The following is a 17,217-nucleotide window of genomic DNA, read 5'->3' as shown; positions in this document are numbered from 1 at the left end:
ACCCCTTTAAGTGGTTATAGGCTAGAAAATTTGTTTTCTGATGGGTTTTGGTTTTAGTTTGCAGATCGGTTTGGTGTGGTTGCAGTGATTCATTTAATATTGTGGAGGAAGCTAGATCGATGCTAGCTTATCAAGTTTACTATATATTCTAGTTCTAGAATCGATTAGCAAGAGCTGCACAGACATTTTTAACGATGTCTGTGCAGCTCTTGCCCTTAAACTGTATACAATACCTGTCTATAGTCTCGGTGTTCTTCTGCCCTCTGAGCCGCCGCTGTAGCTTCAGAGCAGGTCTCTGAACTGACAGGCCACTTAGCCAATCATTGGCCGGGACTGCTGCGGTCAGTGATTGGCTGAGCGGTCTATCACTTCATAGACCTGCTCTGAAGCTGCAGCGGTGGCAACAGGAAGTAAGCAGAGGCCAGAAGAACCCCAGGACCATGTATACAGGTTTTTTTTACACAATCCTCAGCTGTCGGCCGAGCATCACTATTACACGATAATCGTTGTCATCGGCTGAACGTTGTCTCTATTACACAGAGCAATAATCAGTCGAATTGGCCGTTTTTCACTCCGTGTAATGGGGCCCTTGTTTCAGCTCATGAATAGCAGGGTAATTGTTTAACAACTTTACCTTTAAAAAAAAAAAGTTTCTCTTACCATTGACTTTCCTGATGGATCTTGGAAACCTCTGACCGTTATCGTTCAGAAAAAACGAAGGAATTTCCTGTAGCCGATATAGAAGAATGTGAGGAATCAGGGGCGGGATGCTGTGTTATGTGCAGTCAGTATAACAATGAGTCTCAGCTGCGGTATTATTACTCCGCTAAGGCTTCTTTTTTATCCCAGGCCGAAACAATACGCAGTAAAACAATACAGGCTTCCTGTTTTATAGCCCTGATATCACCTCCTCTAAAAGGATCCTTGGCACAGCCAGCTACAACGTCAGACTCAAAGAAATAAGAAGTTTAAAAAAGTTCACATATAAATCTTTGTTTTCAGAGATAAGGAAAATAACCCCATCCCCTCATCCACATTGTTGGTCACGTTGGGGACAATCTGTTTATCCATGCTTTACCATTAAAGGGGTACTCCGGCCCTGCAGTATAATAAGGTTTTCAAAATAGACTGGTGTCAGAAAGTTATATAGATTTGTAAATTACTTCTGTTTAAAAATCTCCAGTCTTCCAGTACTTATCAGTTGCTGTATGTCCTGCAGGAAGTGGGGTATTCTTTCCAGTCTGACACAGTGCTCTCTGCTGCCATCTCTGTCCATGTCAGGAACTGTCCAGAGCAGCAGCAAATCCCCATAGAAAACCTCTCCTGCATATTCAAAAGTTTATCAAAACAGTCTTACCCAAATGTGCCAATAAAGAAATGATTGTGGATTGGGCCCGAAGGGTCCCCAGACCCAGACATCTACCTATGGACACTCCAAGAGACGTAATCGTACGCGTTCATTTTCTTCATGTTAAATCGGCATTCTTGGACGCTACTAGAAAGGCAGAGAGTTTACCAGACGAATACCAGCGGATATCAGTGTTCTCAGATTTATCTCCAGGAACTTTACAGTGGCGCAAGTCCTTTTCCGCTCTCACCAAAATGCTAAGAGACAACCATGTCTCATATAAGTGGCGATCTCCCACTCATCTCATCGTATTTAAAGGGGACGTTGCCTACAGGATCTCAAGCCCGGAGGAAGGGATGCAACTATGGAACTCCTGGCAATCTAACAACGGTCAATATTAGGCATTATCGGACGGGAGGTTGCCTTCTACACCTTGGTGTTCTATACCTCCTTAATGAACTCTGGCATTGGCCGGACTATATGCCCCACCCAATCTGCGTGACTAATATTTGTTAGTACAACACGCTGTTCTTTCTTCTATGTATATATTCGAATCGTGTGTGTAGTTACCTATTTCTGCATAGCTCGTATAGAAGCTTATTTTTGTGATAAGAGACAGAACGCTATCATCTCACAATATCTATAGTTGTATATAAGCAGCCATGCATACGCTTTTTCTTTGGTCTGCTCTATGTTTAATTACACCCAGCTTTTTGAGGCCATATTTCTTAAGCAGCCATAACAGCATCATACTGGAGTAATAGCGCTCACTTGTTATACACCTTACCACACCTTAATGATCGTCTGCTTGCATTATCACACCTTACATTTCTACTTATAATCTTATACTTATCTGTGTTCTTGTTACACGCACAACGAAATTTAGTTATGTCATTTAAAACGACTGACCGTGGTGGTCAGTTACCTACCTGCTTATTATTAGCTACCTATATAGCATAATTCCTACTGAAACCTGCTATTTCTACCTTGCAATTATATACATATAGCATGTCTCTGTAGTGTGTACCTGCGATATTCTCTGCTTTACTGTGTCTATTGTTTATTGTAACATTTTCCTGTTCTTTGTTGGATATCTATGTTGCACTGCTTAATGGTGTACAACTGTCATTAAAAATATGTTAAAAAATCCAATAAATATATTGAAACAGAAAACCTCTCCTGCTCTGGACAGTTCCTGACATGGACAGAGGTAACAGCAGAGAGCACTGTGTCAGACTGGAAAGAATACACCACTTCCTGCAGGACAAACAGCAGCTGATAAGTACTGAAAAGATTGATATTTTACAAATCTGTATAACTTTCTGACACCAGTTAATTTGAAAAAAATTTTTCCCTCCAAAGTACCCCTTTAAGGAGCAGCAATAGTCTAATATTGGCTTGTTTATAGTGAGTATGGGGGCCATCATTTTTGTCAATAATTTGTGCACAACATGGTGAGAACTGGAGCCTTCTTTCCATCCCCTCCCATTGTGCATGCTGTATCTAGTCATCGCAGTCTTGGAAATGGTGTAGAAAAGCAGCTATATATATAATAAGTGTAGTAAAAGTGGAAGAATAGGTGGAGGGGTGGGGCCTACTGTGCTGATGTGGGCGGGGCAAAATGGTGCAGTTGCCGTGAAGCCCCGCCCAGGTGGCACAATCTGACAATTATAAAAAGCATTTTTCACTGTACCAATAACCAAGAAATCTATTATAAAGTAAGGTAGAAAAACTGGATTTACACCCAGGTGAGAGAAAAGTCAGGAATTAGCAATACATTGATTTCTGTACCTTGACAAATATTTGAGGAAAGACCCCCCTCTTCCCATTGGTTTCTCCCTCCAGCCATCCTTCTTCACCGGTTTTCTTAACATTTCTTATGACTTCACCAGCTTTGAGGGTTAATTCATCGTCAAGCTGCCCATGGAAGTCCACAAGGGCCAACATGTCTCCTGTAACCGAAAGGACAAGGAATAATACCGGATTATTCACTGCCTTAAATTCAGGGGTTTTTTTAATACTGGGGGAGAATCTTTTTCTTTTAAATCAACTGGTGCCAGGAAGTTATATACATTTGCAATTTACTACTATTACAAATGTCAAGTCTTCCAGTACTTATCAGCTGCTGTATGTCCTGCAGGAAATGGTGTATTCTCTCCACTCTGACACAGTGCTCTCTGCTGCCACCTCTGTCCATGTCAGGAACTGTCCAGAGCAGGAGAGGTTTTCTATGTGGATTTGCTGCTGCCCTGGACAGTTCCTGAAATGGACAGAGGTGGCAGCAGAGAGAATACACCACTTACTGCAGGACATACAGCAGCTGATAAGACTGGAGTTTTTTTTTTTTAAATAGAAGTAAATTAGAAATATCTGCCTTTTTCTGACAACAGTTGAGGTAAAAGAAAAAAAATCGCTGGTGTACCCCTTTAAAACTGCACTTGAATCAATGGAGCTGCGTCACAGAAGGGAAGGAGACATCATCACACTGGGAGCTGGTAGGCCCGTCCCCAGTGCTCCATGCCGGGCCGGTGCTCCGTTATAGACCAATGCCTTACGCAGGAACTGGGCGGCGGTATAAAAAAATGCGTCCCCAGCACCCTTGTACCGGCGACAGTCCGTTCATGTAAAAAAACACCTAGTGGTACATTCGCTTTAAGAAAAACGATATTTCAGACACAGTAAATAACAATAGGGGATGATATGCAAACAATACAATCCAGCTCCTCCGTGAGTACAGGGGACGATATTCATGTTTATCGTTATATCCTTCAAATTTTACTGATAATCGTTTTGTGTAACTGCAAGAAACAATTAAACGACCAATGAGAAATCGTCCATCGTCCATTTGGAGCGGACACCAAAGTCATCATTAATCGTTCGCTGTTATTCCGCATTCGTTCAGTGTAATTCCACATGGTTCCGGGAAACGATCGTAGTAACAAACGACTATCGTTCTGTGTAATATGGTGACAAGAGAGGGGGAAAAGTGGCCATGTTTTTGTAGCACTGGATAATCCCTTTAAGTTTTGCCCATGAATAGAACAGCGATGGTGCAGGGAAGCCGTTGCCGCTGTTCCGTGAATGGCGCTGCTATATTCACGGGCACCAGCCAGGGGTGAAGCACTGGAGACAGCCCAGTCGGCCGTCAGTGGGAGGAAACCCCCACCCCTCTATGACGCGGCTCCATTAGAATCAATGGAATCAATCACCACTAGGAGAGAAGGAGGGCTAACAGTAACTTTTTTTCTCATGGTACAGATAATAATAATAATAATAATAATAATAAAAAAAAAAAGAACAAAGGAAAAAAAAAAAAGCCGCCATCGGCCCAGAGTGGAATTGGGGGCCCCTTTTATCATTTAGGAATTTAATCTGTATTCCATAGGACACCACCAAAAAAGGGACAATAGGAGGGTGGGCTGGGCAGGGGGGCATATGTCCCCGGGCCGGTCCCCCCAGCACATCAAGGGCTGCGGCAGCTGGATGTCAAAAAGGCCGGTGGTCACTGGTGAGTGGGCGGGGGCCATTGTCGCGGGGGCGAAGCCACGATCGCTGTGGGAGAGGGTGTGGAGGCTGACTTGTGTGGCTCCTTCACTAATGGAGCAGGCAGCACAGCTCACAGCAAGGTTCTGTGAGGGCTGCCCACTGCCCTGGAAGAGAGGACAGACCGCCCCCTCCTGCCTAGGGGGGGTCGTGGTGGGTGAAAGTGGGTGGGGCAAAAGTTGCGGGGGCGGAGTCTTGCGGGTCGGGGGCATCCACCTGAGCAGTATCTATGTGGGATGTTTATTATGAATTATACAGTATCCCCTCTCCCCTGCACCATTGCCTAGTAAGCAGTATTGCAAGGGGAGATGGGATCCTGTACCCCTTCCCATATGGTCTGTATGGGCACCAGGCCCTGAAAAGTACATGGGTGAGGGGGATCTCCTGTCCCCTCTCTGTATACTCAGGTCACCCAGCTCTCCCAGCATTCTGTAATCAGTATAATGGCAGTCACCAAGCTTTCCCAGCATCCTGTAGTCAGTATGATGGAGGTCACTCAGCTTTCCCAGCATCTAGTACTCAGTATGATGGAGGTCACCCAGCTTTTCCAGCATCCTGTAGTCAGTATAATGGCAGTCACCCAGCTTTCCCAGCATCCTGTAATCAGTATGATGTGGTCACCCAGTTTTCCCAGCATCCTGTAGTCAGTATAATGGAGGTCACCCAGCTTTCCAGCATCTTGTAGTCAGTATAATGGAGGTCACCCAGCTTTCCAAGCATCCTATAATCAGTATGATGTAGTCACCCAGCTTTCCCATTATCCTGTAGTCAGTATAATGGAGGTCACCCAGCTTTCCCAGCATCCTGTAGTCAGTATAATGGAGGTCACCCAGCTTTCCCAGCATCCTGTAGTCAGTATAATGGAGGTCACCCAGCTTTCCCAGCATCCTGTAGTCAGCATGATGGAGGTCACTCAGCTTTCCCAGCATCTGGTACTCGTTATGATGGAGGTCACCCAGCTTTCCCAGCATCCTGTGGTCAGTATAATGGCAGTCACCCAGCTTTCCCAGCATCCTGTAATCAGTATGATGTGGTCACCCAGCTTTCCCAGTATCCTGTAGTCAGTATAATGGAAGTCACCCAGCTTTCCAGCATCTTATAGTCAGTATAATGGAGGTCACCCAGCTTTCCAAGCATCCTGTAATCAGTATGATGTAGTCACCCAGCTTTCCCATTATCCTGTAGTCAGTATAATGGAGGTCACCCAGCTTTCCCAGCATCCTGTAGTCAGTATAATGGAGGTCACCCAGCTTTCCCAGCATCCTGTAGTCAGCATGATGGAGGTCACTCAGCTTTCCCAGCATCTGGTACTCAGTATGATGGAGGTCACCCAGCTTTCCCAGCATCCTGTAGTCAGTATAATGGCAGTCACCCAGCTTTCCCAGCATCCTGTAATCAGTATGATGTGGTCACCCAGCTTTCCCAGCATCCTGTAGTCAGTATAATGGAGGTCACCCAGTTTTCCAGCATCTTGTAGTCAGTATAATGGAGGTCACCCAGCTTTCCAAGCATCCTGTAATCAGTATGATGTGGTCACCCAGCTTTCCCAGCATCTGGTACTCAGTATGATGGAGGTCACCCAGCTTTCCCAGCATCCTGTAGTCAGTATAATGGAGGTCACCCAGCCTCCCCAGCATCCTGTAGTCAGTATAATGAAGGTCACCCAGCTTTCCCAACATCCTGTAATCAGTATGATGTGGTCACCCAGCTTTCCCAGCATCCTGGAGTCAGTATAATGGAGGTCGCCCAGCTTTCCAGCATCTTGTAGTCAGTATAATGGAGGTCACCCAGCTTTCCCAGCATCCTGTAGTCAGTATAATTGAGGTCACCTAGCTTTCCCAGCATCTTGTAGTCAGTATAATGGAGGTCACACAGCTTTCCCAGCATCCTGTAATCAGTATGATGTGGTCACCCAGCTTTCCCAGCATCCTGTAGTCAGTATAATGGAGGTCACCCAGCTTTCCCAGCATCCTGTAATCAGTATGATGTGGTCGCCCAGCTTTCCAAGCATCCTGTATGTCAGTGTATAATGGAGGTCACCCAGCTTTCCCAGCATCCTGTAGTCAGTATAATGGAGGTCACCCAGCTTTCCCAGGATCCTGTAGTCAGTATATGGAGGTCACTCAGCTTTTCCACCATCTTATACTCAGTATGATGGAGGTCACCCAGCTTTCCCACCATCTTATACTCAGAGACTGGTAGGCTCTGGGAGCTGCACAGTAAATCTATACTGTGCAGCTGAAAACCATATCATCACAATTGTGCTAATTGGTTCCCTATAAAGGAGCACTCCGGCCCTTGCCTATTATTACCCTCCCCACCTCAGTGCAGGGACGGTAGATGGCACACCGGGCCTGTACTTCTGCCAGCCGCGATGTTCTGACAGTTCGGATAACGTCTCCAGCCTTTCTGGTCATTTGTGACAGGGAATTCCTACAGCAAACAACAACCGTTTTGATCTGTTTTATTACAATGGAAGCCAATGAAAAAACTGATCCAAGCAGATTGCACACAATTGTATCGGTTTTTGCTTCCTTTTTTTTTTTTCAACATTAAATGGACGGCAAAAACACAGTGTGAACCCGGCCGTACCAGTTAGTATTTAAATACTTATTCAATAGAAATGAAAAAAAAAAAAGTTGTATTGGAGACAAATATGTTTTTAATAAGAGCGTCTGCTTTGTATCCTTCGATAGAACTCATCACCAATCAGTACTACAACACAAAGCACATCCTCCAGATCTAGTCCAGGATTGTACATTGTCATCATTGTGACCGCACATAGACAGACATCACTGCTGTTATTGTAGATTTATCACTCTGGCCGATCATAAAACGATGAGTCTTTATATGTATATATGTATATACTGTATATATATATATGCTATATATGTTTTTGCTAGAAATGAATCATGAAAACCTCTTTGTCTTGTGTCAAAACACCACTTTATATTAGAGTCATTGCTTTTAACGGGGGTGTCATTGTAGAACCCGCCATGTGTTAGGTAATATGACTCAGTTCCTTTTTGTCTGTGACTATAGGAAAACAAAGCGGCCGATTTCAGTGGAATGATCCAACTTCTTCGCTTGGCTCCCTAGTTGGTCAGTGGGTCTATCTGAGCTCCAATATGTCAGACTCGATGGTGTTTTTCTGGTTAGGGTTATTTACAGAAATGTAGGAGACACCATGACAGACTGTTCTATTTGTCTTCTCCTATGTTAACATTTAAAAAAGTTGCCTCAGAAAGGCTTAAAGGGGTTATCCAGGGCTACAAAAACATGGACACTTTCTTCCAGACACAGCACCACTCCTGTCTCCAGTTTGGGTTTTGCCATTGAAGTAAATAGAGCTGTCAGGAATTGAGCCGCGCGCCTGGTTCCTATTGTGGCTCAGCTGGGAGAAATGCCGACGGCGTCCTTCCCATCAGGCAGGACCTATTGCTAGGGGCGCGCCGACGGTGTCCCTAGAAGCCGCCCTGCACTTCCAGGTCTTGGGCCGCGCTCAGAGAAGTCACCAGAATTGGATCCAGATTTTCCCAGCACCCGGAGTGGAATGGGTGATAAACCGACCGCCAACTGTGTCAGGCTGTGTTCACACATGCAGTAACGCAATGAACATGCATCGTTTAATTGCAGTAATTAATCATTTCATTGCCGTCCAGCCGTTCTCCATTAAGGCAATAAAACTCCAAGCCTGTGTTCACACATAGCATTTAAAGGAGAAGTCAGGAGAAAATTTTTATTAAAGTATTGTATTGTTTCCCAAAAGTTATACAAACCACCAATATACACTTAATATGGGAAAAGCTTATAAAGTGTTTTTTCCCTCCACTTACTACTGCTTCAAGGCTTCACTTCCTGGATAAACATGATGATGTCACTTCCTGGATAACATGGTGATGTCACTTCCTGGATAACATGGTGATGTCACTTCCTGGATAACATGGGGATGTCACTTCCTGGATAAAATGGTGATGTCACAACCTGACTCCCAGAGCTGTGCGGGCTGTGGCTGCTGGAGAGGATGATGGCAGGGGGATGCTCAGTGTCCCTCCAGTGCCCTGTGTCCCTCAGTGTCCCCCCTGCCATCATCCTCTCCAGCACCCACAGCCCGCACAGTTCTGGGAGTCGGGTCGTGACATGACCATGTTATCCAGGAAGTGACATCACCATGTTATCCAGGAAGTGACATCACCATGTTATCTAGGAAGTGACATCACCATGTTATCCAGGAAGTGGCATCACCATGTTATCCAGGAAGTGACATCACCATGTTATCCAGGAAGTGGCATCACCATGTTATCCAGGAAGTGGCATCACCATGTTATCCAGGAAGTGACATCACCATGTTTATCCAGGAAGTGACATCACCATGTTTATCCAGGAAGTGACATCACCATGTAATGCAGGAAGTGACATCACCATGTTTATCCAGGAAGTGAAGCCTTGATGCAGCAGTAAGTGCAAGGAAAAAAGCACTTTATGTCCATTTCCCATAATAAGTGTATATTGGGGACTTGTATAACTTTTGGGGGGCAATACAATACTTTAATAAAAATGTTCGCCAGACTTCTCCTTTAATTTTTCTGTAAAAAAAGCTTTACTTTTGCTGCAATTTTGATATCTTCTCATGAATTGTGTAATTTGTGGCAAAATATTGCCAACTAAATGCACATTAAATTCTATGTGCGAAGATGAGTCGTCTCCAGTCAACTGGAAATTTCCTCCAGGTGACTCCAATCACGGCGTAAAATCTTATAGATGATCAAGAGAAATAGGAAACCTCAGAGCTACAGTTCAAGCGTCACAGGAAGGGTCTGTATACTGACGTCCTTGTGAAATTTCCTTTTTTAAAAAAATTTGCAAAACATTCTAAAATTCCGTTTTAACATTGTCATTATGAGGTGTTGAGTGCAGATTACTGGGGAAAACGTTAAAACAAGGGCGGGGTCAGCCGCGGGAAACATCACATGAGCAAATATCAATTTACTGAAAAAATAGTAGTAGATGCTCGGAACAAACTTCCAGTAGATGTGGTTGGTAAATCGACAGAAAGGGCCCTAATACGTGGGACGATTATCGTGCGAATTATCGTTATATCGTTCAAATTTAAACAATAATTGTTTTGTGTAAATGCCGATAACGATCAAACGACCGACGAGAAATCGTTCATTGTACGTTTGGCGCTGAAATCCAAATCATTGTTAATCGTTTGCTAATCGTTCACTGTAATTCTACATTGTTCCTTCCTTTTCCGGGATCAGATGGAGTAAATAATAGTAGTCACTACCGACTATCGTTCTGTGTAACATTGGTAAACAATTTCAGGTTAGCGATAAACGATTTTGTTTGTGATCGTTTATCGCTAATCGTTTAAAACCGATTTGTCTAATTGCACCTTAAACACGCCTGGGATGTAGAGTTCAGTTATATTAGTGCTCGGCACTCGGCTTATACGCCGGCTGCCTATGATCTTTGTGCCACTCCACCTCGGGTGCCTAGAAAAGCTGGATTCAGTCCTGAAAAACTGGGAGAAGTTTCCAAGGACTGGATCCAGCTATTCCTTTCAAGCTATTCTAGTTTTAACCAGCTTGAAAGAGGTGATCAGCTGGCAAACAAGCGCTTGCATACAGTCGATAATCGTCCCATGTATTATGACCCTCAAGGACCCATACACTTTTTACTTAGATAATAAATTTTATTGCCCGACCCCTGTGTTTTCTGAGAGATAAGTTGCCGCCATAGCTGTCTGGCTGCGGCTTAGGGCCCTATTACATTGAGAGATTATCTGCTGAATCTGACCATCGCTCTGTGTCATAAATACAATGATAAGTCTGATCATTGTCTTTTAGCAGGTTTAAAAATCATAGGCCACTGGTCACACATCGCCACATGTAATAATGATGTCTGATGACAGTGTAAAGAAAAAAATAAAGATGTATACTTACCCACCACTCACCGCAGCTGCCACTGACAGTTCTGGTCCAGTCTCTTCAGTTACAGGCTGCTCAGCCAATCACTGGCTGGGCTGTCCCATCTGGCTCAGTGATTGGCTGAGCAGTCTGTCTCTTCAGAGATGGGGCAAGAAGTGTCAGTGGCGGCTGAGGTGAGCGCAAAACACAGGGAGAGACAGCAGGACACTGGGGGAGTCTGGGTAAGTATACATCTTTATTATCGCTAGCAATGTCCGTGCAGCCTTCACGCACGATACTCCATAGAAAACTAGCTTTGTACTACATGGAATGCTGGACTACGCAATTGTATACATCTGCCATCAACGTCCATTTACACCTTTAGGTGTATCTATTTGTATAATCTAGTAATGTAGTCACATTGACACAAGACACATTGAGATAATTACTAATTGTAATTGCTAATTACTAAGAAGAAATATATCAAAGAGTTACCTAATAGACTGTTTAAAGGGGCACCCTACATATATATATATATATATATATATAGTTGGGGTTGTTGGGAAAATAATAAACAGCCCATACTCACCTAACATGCTCCCACGGGAGTCCTCCTGTGGTGTCATCTGGTCTCCTTGTGAATACTCTGGCTGCAACTTCCAAGACGGACTCATGTCAGCAGCAGCCTGCTCAGCCAATCACTGACTGCAGTTATGTCCCACCATAGTCAGTGATTGGCTGAGTGGGCTGTCACTGCCAAATTGAGTCCACCCCTGAGGGAACATGTTAGGTGAGTATGAGTTGTTTATTATTTTTAATGTATCCAATGTTGTTTATTATTTCCTCAGCAACCCCAACAATATATAAAAATGTCCAAAATCTGAGTCCCCCTTTAAGGCACTGGCAGTTGGAAAGAATTTTTGTCTAAACACATCCTGCGTTAATGGGTTGTAGTTTTGGATATGTGATTCTGCAAATAAACCCTGAAACATCACCTACTGGTGAGTGCCGAGATTAATCCACAGCGTCACACTACAGATAGCTTTTGACTCTGAACCACAGCCTAACTAGCACCAAATGGGTTATTTAATCGAGAATCTCCGGTAAATGACTGTAATGCTAAAAATTAGGAGAAAACATGTTGGCACTCACCAAATAGTATTAAATCCAATTGTAGATACTTCATTGGTTCAACCAACACGGGGTGATAAAATATAGGCCAATTTTTTAAATGTCGCCTGGACTTTTCATCTATCATGGATGGAGCTCTATATGGGTTAGGGCCCCATCTATGATATATACAGTATACAGGATATGTACTACTGGCAATTCCCTACAGAGTATGTTGTGGATTGTGGTAGGGACTTCCCATTACTTCTATATATCGGATCTAAAATTAGGAGTTTCTGTTTCACATATTTGATCAGGTGAGAGAAAACCATTTAGACAGATAAGATTGTACGTGTCATGTGAAGGATACAATGATGATGACAATGGAACAAATCATCATGTAATTAGTTATGATTAATCTGATTAACTGCATGAGGCACAATGAATGTAGCGTAATGATCTCCAATGAATCAGCTCTTGCTGTAGACATTGTAACATGACCATGAAAAGATCTTATATAGTATAGATTAGCTTATCTAAACATCACGTGTAAGGGCGGACGAGCAGTGCTAACCACAGAGTATGAAAAATCACCACAGTAAAACACCAGCGGAGACATTCATTTTCATATTGCTACGTTGGTCTCCATAGTCTCATAACTGAATACATCCGTGAAGAAGAAAAAAGTATCACAGCAGTTTCGCGCACATGCACGCTTCGTCAGATCTGACGAAGTGTGCATGCGCGCAAAACGGCTGTGATAGCCTGAGCCCACCTTAGATGAACCTGCTGGAATTTTAAAGTTTATATGAAATAAAGTCTACACATAAGTACTGTGAGTGCCCTCTTACTTTTTTCTTCTTCACGGATGTATCTATGAATGTTTTCTGTATTCCATGAGGAGCACCTTGTACAGTGTTTTTGGTATATGCAATCCTATAGAAGCTGTGCCTGAAGGGTAGTGCTGGTACTGTTTTCGTCACAAAGTTTTTGCTCAAAACTGAATGCCTATATCAGATTATAGGTGAAGGAGATTTAATTTCACAAAAAGACCATGTTAAAAAAAACATTTTCACATTTATAGCCTATTAGTCAATTGCTATTGTTGCAATATGTACAAAAAATCCATAAAATATATAGTAGAGTAGAAATGAGCGGACTGAACTTCCCAAACTGAGACTTGTTATGAATTTTGCAAAAAGGTTTGTGGCAAAACCAAACTTTATGCAAAGTTTGTACCAACTAGGTCCAAAGTGGCAGATGTACAATTTAATACACATAGAAAATAAAAAGGAGTCTATACTTACCTGTCTGCCGGTGTCCCACGCTGATTGTAGCCACTTCCTGACTGAGAGAAAATCACTGCCCACTGCACTTTACTATCTCAATCAGTCAGAGATCACCTGTGCGGGGTGTTACTTTTGGCTCAGTCTAAGTGGCTTTGGCTAAGTGGCTTTGGCTAAGTGGTTGCGGCTCCGATCAGCAGAGGACACTGGAGGAAGCACAGACAGGTAAGTATTGATGAGCAAACTTAATGAATCACACTATAACAGTTAAACGCCTGCAATTGGTTAGCTGTTTTAGTGCGGTTCATTTAAGGTTTGGTTCCGATGAACCTGACCTTTGCTTCAAGGGTTTACGAACCTGCCAAACTTTTGAAAGTTCGCTCCTCTATATATACAGTATATGAGCCATTTAAAGGATTGTTGGCAAATTGTTATTTACACCTCGTTTATATATTCATTTATTGTTCTCACATGGATTGAAAATATAGGTGTGTGAATGACGCCTAAGGCTGTTTTCTCACCGCACCTTGCAGTGTGTGACAGGGATAGTTGTCAGGGGACTTCCCCAGTGTACACCTATGATGAATGTGAGGTATGAAATGCAACGATCAGCCGACATGCTGACGTCCACTACGGCCCTTATGTAGTGGACGCAATTTCGTTCAACAATATTTACAAGGGATAAGTGTTCTTGTTCAAGAGGAGAAAGTGCAGAATGGTATACAGATGCAAAGAGACGGGCCTAAGTAAGGGCCCTTCTACTTGGGACGATTATCGTGAGAATTATCGTTATATCATTCAAATTTAAAGGAGTAGTGCTTCGTGTTAATACAGGCAACGATCAAACAACTAAAGCTAAAGCTTCGGCTGTCCGGCATGATGGGAGTTGTAGTTTTGCAACAGCTGGAGAGACAAGCTTCCCTACCCCTGCTCTAAACACTTATACCTTATACCTATGGCTGAACCCAACATTGGCCTGTTCAGCCAATCACTGAATGACACCAGACAGCACGGCCCCCAGTGATTGGCTGAGCGGGCAGAACACTGGAGACCTGTAGGAGGACACCAGGGGAGCGCAGAGAGGTAAGTAAAGCCTCTTTACTGTTTTTTTGGTTTTTAAATAGATATGCAGCAATACAGATAATGTTTTCTGTATCCGGATGACCCCTAACATTGTAGCGATAACAACAATCAGAGTTAAAAGATTTTAAGGCAAGTTTCATATTGGTCTGACATGACGGATCAGATCCTAGACCTTATGTGACTTGTAGTAATACTAATCTACTCGTGAATGCGAATCTAGGCACCTTCAGTAAGTGGCGTAAGGGCCCTATTACACGGGACAATTATCGTGTGGCAAATCGTTACAGTGTTCTAATTTAAACGATAATCGTCCAGCGTAATTGCTGGAAAAATCGTTTGTACGTCGTTGATTTAGATCTAAACCCTAAAGTCATCGCTAATCGTTCGCTGTAATTCTGCATTTGTTCACCAATCGTTCAGTGTAATTTCAAATCGTTCCTGGCATCAGATGGAGTAAACGATAGTAGTAACGATTGTTATAACAATTGTAACTAACGACTATTGATTCATGTAATACGGTAAACAATTTCACGTTAACGATAAGCAATCGTTTATAATTAATCGTTAATCGTTAAAAAACGCTTTGTCTTATAGGACCCTAACTAATATCCTCTACCCCCCCGCCCCATCCATACGAAATTCCTCCAAACTCCAGCTTCTATTACAGAAGACTAGAAGCAATGAGCATATAGCAGTGATAAAGTCCAGCTAGTATTGACACAATCATACAAAAGAACAAACAGCACCCTGCCCTAAGCCACAAGCCGTGTACCTAGGTTATAGACGTCAGCCCACAGGATAATGAAATCATACCAGAAGTAAGTATATAAAAGTAATAGCACATGGAATATATAAAAGTATATAAAAGTAATAGGACATGGTATATATTTAAAAGTATATAAAAGTAAAAGGACATGGTATATGTAAAAGTATACAAAAGTAATAGGACATGGTATATATAAAAAAGTAGTAGGACATAGTATATATAAGTAATAGGACATGGTATATATGAAAGTAATAGGTCATGGTATATATAAAAGTAATAGGACATGGTATATATAATAGTAATAGGACATGGTATATATAATAGTAATAGGACATGGTATATATAATAGTAATAGGACATGGTATATATAATAGTAATAGGACATGGTATATATAAAACTAATAGGACATGGTATATATAATAGTAATAGGACATGGTATATATAATAGTAATAGGACATGGTATATATAATAGTAATAGGACATGGTATATATAATAGTAATAGGACATGGTATATATAATAGTAATAGGACATGGTATATATAAAACTAATAGGACATGGTATATATAATAGTAATAGGACATGGTATATATAATAGTAATAGGACATGGTATATATAATAGTAATAGGACATGGTATATATAATAGTAATAGGACATGGTATATATAATAGTAATAGGACATGGTATATATAAAACTAATAGGACACGGTATATATAAAAGTAATAGGACACGGTATATATAAAAGTAATAGGACATGGTATATATAATAGTAATAGGACATGGTATATATAATAGTAATAGGACATGGTATATATAAAAGTAATACCACATAGTATATATAAAAGTAATAGGACATGGTATATATAATAGTAATAGGACATGGTATATATAAAACTAATAGGACATGGTATATATAATAGTAATAGGACATGGTATATATAATAGTAATAGGACATGGTATATATAATAGTAATAGGACATGGTATATATAAAAGTAATAGGACATGGTATATATAATAGTAATAGGACATGGTATATATAATAGTAATAGGACATGGTATATATAAAAGTAATAGCACATGGTATATATAATAGTAATAGCACATGGTATATATAATAGTAATAGGACATGGTATATCCATTCATAGGAGACAAGTTCATTCATTGAGCTCGAATCGCTTTCCAGAATAGACAAAGGGGGAAAGTAAATAATAAAGCTCTACTATCAAGGACTATAAGGACTCTCTGCGTTCTCATTCACCTGTAGCCGTATATATTCGTTCTCTTGCTGGGTAACACTTACCTAGTGCGCTCATGTTGTGTCTCTGTCTCTCGGCTGGGCAGCGGACAGACAATCACATTCAGATCTATGCGATAAGGCCGTGCGGTGGCCCCAGCTTCCTGCTTTTCACAATCAAGAAGAAAACTTTCTAAAGAAACAGTTCCTTAATCCTGAAGCTCACAAGGAGGAAAAAAAAAAAAAGCTTGCCGTAACATGAGCACGAGGATTGGTTGGTAGACAGGAAAGGCGAGGTAGAGGAATGAATGCAAGGACAGACAGATACCGAGTCTGATCCACGTTTGTGCGGCAGGAGAGGAGTGAACAGGTTAGACGAGTGTTCCCTTCCGACGGCCGCGCAGGTTATTGCCCAGGTATGCGTTTGTAAGGACTTAGGAATGCGCTGAAGCTGAACGTAAACAATAATAGTAAGCTAGTACTCGCCATACCGTCACATCACGAGACATCGGATAATAGGCCACGGGAGTTGTTGTAAGAAACCGCCACTCACGTTTTCCTGGACGGATGGTGAGCAAGCTGGATTAATAATTGTAATGACATTCAGTGAGGTAGAGTGGGGGGCGGCTGCCTCGGGCGCAAGATTCTTAGGGGCGCAAAATGTTGTCCTTTTAAGAATGTAAAGTGAGAGGTGATGCGTACAATGTAACACTGGTACGGGGGAAGGTGAGTAGGATTATTATAGTGCTTGAAAAATCCCTATAATGTAATCTGTATTCTTCTTCTTCTTCCGCTTCTTCTTCCAGCTATTCTTCTGCGATTAATACAGCCCGAACTGCTTTGCGTACAGACTCCGTTCAAACTGCATTTCGAAGCCCTCGGTGGTGACAGGTGTGCTATCTATTTTTATTAAAAGATTTAGAAGCCA

General features: G+C 42.1%; 1 protein-coding gene across 4 annotated transcripts in view; it reads right to left on the bottom strand.

The window, feature by feature from the left end:
* The window catches only part of SH3D21 (SH3 domain containing 21), a 57,403-nt gene extending 40,776 nt beyond the window's left edge, over window positions 1–16,627 (bottom strand). The window contains exons 1-3 of one of the 4 annotated variants that reach the window (XM_069971676.1): window positions 16,356–16,627; window positions 3,140–3,300; window positions 661–727 (exon numbers count right to left, since the gene is read on the bottom strand). In XM_069971676.1, the coding sequence (XP_069827777.1) occupies window positions 661–727; window positions 3,140–3,300; window positions 16,356–16,368 (241 nt within the window). In that variant the 5' untranslated portion in view covers window positions 16,369–16,627. The remainder of the gene's footprint in view (window positions 1–660; window positions 728–3,139; window positions 3,301–16,355) is intronic. The other 3 variants (XM_069971675.1, XM_069971674.1, XM_069971677.1) reach the window with 3 other exon arrangements.
* Between the last annotated feature and the right edge of the window lie 590 nt (window positions 16,628–17,217).

The sequence above is a fragment of the Dendropsophus ebraccatus genome, chromosome 5, assembly GCF_027789765.1.
Source record: "Dendropsophus ebraccatus isolate aDenEbr1 chromosome 5, aDenEbr1.pat, whole genome shotgun sequence".
Taxonomy (NCBI): Eukaryota; Metazoa; Chordata; class Amphibia; order Anura; family Hylidae; genus Dendropsophus; species Dendropsophus ebraccatus.
The sequence above is the reverse complement of the archived record's forward strand: the minus strand, read 5'-3'. Positions and strand labels throughout refer to the sequence as shown.